Here is a 7,891-nt window from a genome sequence, read left to right on the forward strand (position 1 = left end):
TTCCTGCCTAACCCAAAGTGCACTGGACCTCCTGGACCAGAGGGAAAGTCCACTTGTTGGGGCAGTGGCTCAGTAACATTTCATTGTATGCATACACCACATTTTGTTTATCCATTCAACAGTTGAAGGAGTGGCTCCTATTAATGCTGCGATGAACATTTGTGTAAACTACAACAAAGATCAAGGCTGGGCATGTTGGTTCATGCCTGTAATCCCAGCACTTTGGGAGGCTGAGGAGGGCGGATCACTTGAGCCCAAGACCAGCCTGGCAACATAAGTGAAACCCTACAAAATAATAATAATAATAATAATAATAATAATAATAATAATAATAAGCTGGGTGTAGTGGCCCGTGCCTACAGTCCCAGTTACTCTGGAGGCTGAGATGGGAGGATCTTTTGAGCCCAGGAGGCAGACATTTCTGTGGCCTGAGATCATGCCACTGCATCCCAGCATGGGTGACAAAAAAAAAAAAAAAAAAAAAAAAAAAATGAGACACAGAGGTCAAAGGAAATAGGAAATATCATTTAATTTATTTGGGAAACAAAGAACTGCAATTCACATATACTGAATCAGAGCAGCCCTGAATAGTGTCTCATAAGGCAAGCACAGGAGAGGGTTTTTTAAAATAGGGGATTCCCAGAGGTTTTCAGAGGCAGTTCATTGGCTGGGCAGAAATCTTAAATCGCAAACCCATTCTGATTGGTTGGTTAATTAGGATACTCACCACTGAGAGATTTTGAAGGCTGGCAGATACTTACTGACTTCAGTTGTTTCTACAAGTCTATTCTGTGGTTTGACGTTTTACCAGGTGTGAATGCAATCCCCTAGCAATCTCCTGACTCCACTTTAGAAAGCCTTCACCTTAGTTACTTCCTTTTCTTCCACACTGCACAAGTTTTTGTGTGAACATGTCTTCAATTATCTTTGCTATATACCTAGGAGTGAGTCATATAGTAATTGTATGTTCAACTTTCAGAGGAACCATCACAATTACTTTTAGCGGGTTTATAGCTTTATTTGACATATATGTTGATTGGTAGTTAGTTCTCATCCACACTGACTATCTAGATTTTTGAAAGTGGTAACAGGTATACAGGTAACCAGAGTATAGAGCTTGTTTGGTGAATTTTCATCTTTGTTATGTTTTCTGAACAATCGCACATGTACATGGTGTGGGACATTCCTTATTCCTTTGGCCCTGATAGCTGTGTTAAGCCTGGTATCAGTGCACATATCTGGAGTGCCCATCTTCATGGCAAATTTCTGAATCTCTTTGAATGCCCACAGGGCATGCTTCTTAAAGCCCACTCCATGGATGTGAGCCAGTGACCCAAGTGCATTCTTGAGTCACTACCTTGTTGATGGCAGAACAGCTCATCTTCTTGCCACCATTCTTTGCAGGAGCCATTCTGCCAGGCCCAAGATGGAAAGGAAGAACATGAGGGACTGTGGGAGAAAGAAGGCCTAAACTTTTAAATAAAAGTGGCTGCACCATTTTACATTTAAGGCATTTTGACACACTGTATTTTTGTTATTATTTGACTCTATATAATTTCTGCCACGACTTTTTCTGTAATGCACAAATTGTTTTTTGAAGAGTTTTAAATTTCCCAACTAAAAGCTTTTCTAGTTATTTTCTTTTATAATGTCTAACTTGGCTGGGTGTGGTGGCTCATGCCTATAATCCCAGTGCTTTGGGAGGCCAAAGCAGGCGGATTACCTGAGGTCAGGATTTTGAGACCAGCCTGGCCAACATGGTGAAACCCCGCCCTCTACTAAAAATACAACATGTGCTACGCGTAGTGGTAGGCGCCTGCAGTCCCAGCTACTCGGGAGGCTGAGGCAGGAGAATCGCTTGAACCTGGGAGGTGGAGGTTGCAGTGAGCCAAGATCGCACCACTGCACTCCAGCCTGGGCGACAAGGCGACTCCATCTTAAAAAAAAAAAAAATTAAGTTTTGTTAATTACAATAAATTATGTCAAAAACAAAGATAATTTCTTAAAACTCTTCACTGTCTCTTATGTTCCTTGCATCTACTGTATCTGTATGGTGGAAATACTATTTAACAGTGTGCTACTAGACGTCTTTTCTCAAATTCGCGTTAAGTGATGTCACATCGGTGGCTTGAAATTGGCCATGATGGGAGTATTGACATCATGGAAATCAGCAAATGCTAAAAATTGGACATTTAAACTAAAGAAACTGATGTGGAAAATATTAATAATGCACAGTAAACTTAAAAGTTTGTGTTATCTGTAGCCTTTACATTGTGACTTGCAGAAAAAATTAAGAAAAATTCTTCCAGTATTAGAAAAGTATTATCTATTTCAGCAAAGAAGTTGCTCATAACACTGACAAGTGAAATTCTGACATATATCTCGGATATGTCACTCTTATCCTAATCATAAATAAAAACAAAAATATTAACCAACATTCATGTTGGAACTAGGTTGTTAATCGCAACCATAAGTTGGCCACAAATATAGGAGTACAGCATAAACCAACCAAAGCATTCTAAGAGAAGCAATTGTCTATGAGGAATTTACAGTAAAGAGAATAGTATATTTCAGTATTTATAATTCATGTGCTCTAATTCCTTATCAATACTTTTTTGTTGTTGTTGAGACAGAGTCTTGCTTTATTGCCCAGGCTGGAGTGCAGAGGCGCGATCCTGGCTAACTGCAATCTCCGCCTCCGGGAGGGCGCCTGTAATCCCTGCCACTCCGGAGGCTGAGGCAGTTTTGTAGCCACAAAACTGGCTGCCGTGACTGACTGGAAATTGCTCCCCTGGACACTTGGCCATACCTGGAGGTCCATATCTCATGGTTCTAGCTCTGGCTTCTGCTTAGAACCCAGCCAGCATCTGTTCCAGCATGGGAAGCAACTGTTCAGCCAAAACAAAGAGCAGCCTGAAGGAAGTGGGGACGTGGGAGACTTTGCTGGTGCTCACACCCATACAGGAGAACAAAGGTTTGGTAAGGGCTCAGACCTTAGAGATGGATTCTCGACGATGTGCAACGCATAACGAGGAAAATACTGACCGGAGGGGGCCGGTCCTAGGGCTGGGGAGCGGGAGGAGGGCAAAGGATAGAGAGGGGTAGAGAGGGAGGGAGTAGATAGGGAGCGGCAGCCTCAGCCTCAGTAAGCAGGGGCTTAGGGAGCAGATGCCTGAGACTGCACCACGTCCGCTATTTTGAGGTTTGGCTTCTCTTACGACCACGTGGTGCAGAGGGAAGGCGCCATTTGATGCGTCCAAAACCCGAGTGGAAAGAGAAGATACGGATGAGGGAGATGGGTGTGTCTGTGATGACTCTTGGGCACTCGCGCCGTTCAATCCTGTCACTCTCAAGCTGATGAACCCAAAGCAAAGGCCAGGTTTACACTACCTGCACCCTCACTCATTAGTGGGAGGGTCAGGCACCACCCAACTCTGGGCTTTTATTGGTCAGGCCAAGAAAAACGCGAGAGGGACAACTGGGAGCCTCCTTCTGATTGGTGGATTCCTACTAGCCCTCAAGTCAATCAGAGTATAATGTACCTCCCTCCTTCCCACGCTGGTTCCCGCGGGAGACATGTTAGGCAGCGCGACGCCAACCTTGCTACTCTTCAGAGGCCGCCACCCAGTAAGTAATACGCTCTGCTTTCCTCCTCCGCCGCCGTCTCCTCCATCAACCGTCTCCTAACATATTATTGCAGTTAATAAAAAAGCGCTCTTTTCTTCACAAAAGCAGTTGTTTCATTGTATAATGTGAGAAGTCTGCGTTCAGGCGGTTAAACGCAAAGGAGAGGAAAAGTGCCCTGTTCAGCCTGCCAACCTTCGGAACCAGCAAACAGACTCGGTAATGACGGCCACGATCCAGTAAGCACCCGACTCGGGTCTCTGGCAGCCTGAGAGGAGTTTGTGTGACTTTTGGTCCCTGGCGGCTCCTGTAGTGTCCCCAGTTACGGCGCCCATAGCAACCGGCTCCCTAGCTAGGAGCCCCGGGGTCGCCAGGGGCCGCACCAGCTTTCCCGCCCCGGGCCAGCGCAGGCGCTCAGGTCCCGGAGGCGGGGCGATGGCCGCCTCCCACCGAGCGGCAAAGCTGGTGGCTTCCAGTCTCCAGACCCCTGTAAATCCCATCACTAGAGCGCGGGTCCCCCAGTACGAACGCGAAGACCCCTTACAGGCCCTGGCGGCAGCAAAGGCGATCTTGGAGGACGAAGAGGAGGAGAAAGTGGCGCAGCCCGCTGAGGCGTCGGTAATACTGGGGCGGGACGTGGGTTGGGACCTCGCACGGGCTGAGTGCAGGCTGAGGGCTGTCCGGGTCCCCGCCCAGCTGAGGGCAGGCTGGTAAACGCGGGTCCCTGTGCACATACATACTCCCTACTTGGTGGTCCTGGCCCAGCCCCTTCTCTACGCTCACGAAAAATACTCTAAATCGAGGCGTTGAAAAGTGTTTTAATTTTCACCAGAGAGTCTGTTGTGAAAATTTCCTAGACAACATTTATGTTACTCTGTTTCTGGCGAGTGCAAAGTATAGAATTTTACTCTTTACTCCCTAGCATCTCGGGAATGGATGGATGGATATATAGATAGATAGATTTATTTTATAATTTGAGGAAAACTGTTCTGTCAGGTGTGTTTCGTTATTACCTTAAGATCTTGGTTATAAGTGGATCTCAACATAGTGCTGGAGAGAGGCGTGTTTAAAACCATCACGTGTTCACTGGCTAAATCAGACACGGATACAGATAAGCAAATCACTGAGGTTTCAGTGTTTCCTAAACGGCTCTTTAGGGTACAGCGAGACAGCCTTTTCACTGATCAGTTTTCAGTGTTAAATCTGTTGTGGACACCAGTCTAGCAGGTGGAGGGCAGGGTCTGCCATCTGCTCTATTCACTTAAAAGATGGGAATCTTGGCTAGGCGCGTTGGCTCGTGCCTGTAATCCCAGCAGTTTGGGAGGCCGAGGCGGGCGGATTACGAGGTCAGGAGTTCGAGACCAGCCTGACCAACATGGTGAAACCCCGTCTTTACTAAAAATACAAAATTTAGCCGGGCATGGTGATGCGCGCCTGTAATCCCAGTTACTCGGAAGGCTGAGGCAGGAGAATCGCTTGAACTTGGGAGGCGAGGGTTGCAGTGAGCTGAGATCTCAGACCCAGCCCCAAAAAAAAAAAAAAAAAAAAAAAAAAAAAAAGGGAATCTTGAATTTAAACTAGCAATCTGCAGATTGAAAAAGTTTCTTAATGCCATGTGTCCAAAGCTTCTCAGACACAAAACTTATGATTGAGGACTAATTGAAATCCCTGGATATTTTGGAATTCTAATCTCTTTAATCTACCATAAAATTGTTAATGAGAGCATCTTTAGCAACACCTTTTGTGACCAATCTTTCACCAGTAAACAACTTGAAGTTATCCAGAGTAAGGTAGACTGAGACCCTGAATGTGAACCAGGATCAGAGTGCTAGGACTGATTTTGTTCATTATAAACTACCCCTCAACACAATTTTCAGTAGGCAACAAGGCAGCGTGATGGAGAAAAACGATTTAAGAGTTATGTATTAGGATCCATTCCCTGCCACTCCCTAGGTGGTGTTAGGACATACTTTCCTTAAATCTCAGTTTCCTCATCTGTAAAATAACTATAATAATTATCTCTTTTTCCCATCTCAGCTCTATGAGAACCAAATGAAAGAATGTGTGTCTCCTCTACAGAGCAATCTATATAAAAGAGTGATCTATATAAACGAGTTGCCAGTGGGAGTGCATTTGTGTGCCTTCCCAAAGATTAAACTACTTTGGTTTGCTGTGGGAAAGGAGTCAGTCACTTCTAAGTTGCAGATATGCTTCCAAAGTGCCCTGTTAAACTGCAAATTGGTATTAGAAACTGTTATTACCTTAGGAGGGATCAGTTTCTACAATAATCTAGTATGGAAAGGACAGGATCCTACAAAAAACAGAAGGAATCCAAGTCTTAAGAATCTGATACTGTTCTGAGACCACCACACATGAGGGATCCAGAAGTAAAGCTGGGTAAGCTGCCACAGTGGGTCTGATAGCCAGGTGCACAGGGCTTGGGGAAGAGGCATTAAAAAGGCAGGAAGAGTGCAGGAAAGAGGCTCTGATTTCCTCACTCGTTGGCTTGGGTCTCCATCTTGATTTCTAAAGGTTAATTTGCCTTAACCTTATCATCTATAAAATGTAGTAAAGTCAAATATTATACCTAACCCACAAGATTGGTTTGAGAACCACCCATCACAATAGGCCTCTTTCAGCTCTTTAGTTTTGCCAAAGCCAGACCACTCATCGCACCCCACAGTACCCCCCCCAACCCCTGCACCATCCCTATACACCCTCCCGGCTCTGGCATGCACATGCATCCCCCCTTGCAATGCCCATATTGGGCACTGATGCCTGTTCCTTGAATCTAGCCTTAGTCAGAGATGTTGGTCCACATATCCTGTTATATGGCTGATGATGACATAGGTAAAGCAATGTTCTGTAATTCGCAATTAAAATCTCACTCACTTTGGGAGGCCAAGGCAGGTAGATCACTTGACGTCAGGAGTTTGAAACCAGCCTGGCCAACATGGCAAAACCCGGTCTCTACTAAAAATACAAAAAGTAGCCAGGCGTGGTGGCACGTGCCTGTAATCCCAGCTACTAGGGGGCGCTGAGGGAGAACTGCCTGAACCTGGGAGGCAGAGGTTGCATTGAGCTGAGATTGCAAAAACTGCACTCCAGCCTGGGCAACAGAGTGAGACTCTGTCTCAAAAAAATAAATAAGTAAAAATAAAAAAATCTCACTCCTAATGTGGCAACCTTATCTTTTCAACAAATATTGAACATTTATTAAGTGCTGGTCATTAACTATTCAGTGTATAGCTCACATCCTCACAGAATTTTCAGTCTGGTAAGGGAAATTAGACAATTAAAAACGAACAGGGCTGGGCGTGGTGGCTCACGCCTGTAATCCCAGCACTTGTTGGGAGGCCGAGGTGACTGGATCACCTGAGGTTGGGAGTTCGAGGCCAGCCTGACCAACATGGAGAAACCCCGTCTCTACTAAAAATACAGAACTGGCCGGGCATGGTGGCACATGCCTGTGGTCTCAGCTACTTGGGAGGCTGAGGCAGGAGAATCGCTTGAACCCAAGGTGGAAGTTGTGGTGAGCCGAGATCGCGCCATTGCACTCCAGCCTGGGCAACAAGAGTGAAACTCCGTCTCAAAAAACAAAAAATGAACAGACACATAACTGTAAGATGGGAAATGTTGGGAAAGAAATGAACAGCCTATAATGATTAAAAATAAATAGGAGATAACCCATTTTTTTTCTTCTGACTCCACTTTTGTTTATTTATTATTATTATTTTTTTTTTGTCTTTTTTTTTTTTTTTCCTTTTGTGGAGAACAGGGTCTCGCTGTATTACCCAGGCAGGTCTCGAACTCCTGGGCTCAAGCTATCCTCCCGCCTCTGCCTCCCTGAGAGCTGGGATTACAGGCGTGAGCCACTGCGTCCGGCTATTTATTATTATTTTTTGAAACAGAGTTTCACTCTGTTGTCTGGGCTGGAATGCATTGGTGCAGTCACAGGTTGCTGCAGCCTCAACCTCCCAGGCTCAATCTCCTCACCTCAGCCTCCCGAGTAGCTGGGACTAAAGGTGCATGCCACCATGCCCAGCTAATTTTTATATTTTTTTGTAGAGACAGAGTTTTGCCATGTTCCCCAGGCTGGTCTTGAACTCCTGGGCTCAAGTGATCCACCTGCCGTGGCCTCCCAAAAGTGCTGGGATTATAGGCGTGAGCCACTATGCCTGGCTCCACTGTCTATATACATACATACACACATATATACACACACACACACACACATATATATATATATATATATATTTTTTTTTTT

The 7,891-nt window shown here is 45.3% G+C and overlaps 1 protein-coding gene across 1 annotated transcript in view; it reads left to right on the top strand.

The window, feature by feature from the left end:
- The first annotated feature begins 3,963 nt into the window (after positions 1-3,963).
- FAM161A (FAM161 centrosomal protein A) overlaps positions 3,964-7,891 on the top strand; it is a 30,011-nt gene continuing 26,083 nt past the window's right edge. Inside the window, 1 exon segment of the mRNA XM_017889712.1 lies at positions 3,964-4,242. Within this exon segment, the coding sequence (XP_017745201.1) occupies positions 4,060-4,242 (183 nt within the window). The 5' untranslated portion in view covers positions 3,964-4,059.

The sequence above is a fragment of the Rhinopithecus bieti genome, unplaced genomic scaffold (genome assembly GCF_001698545.2).
Source record: "Rhinopithecus bieti isolate Rb0 unplaced genomic scaffold, ASM169854v2 scaffold_19867, whole genome shotgun sequence".
NCBI classification, from domain to species: domain Eukaryota; kingdom Metazoa; phylum Chordata; class Mammalia; order Primates; family Cercopithecidae; genus Rhinopithecus; species Rhinopithecus bieti.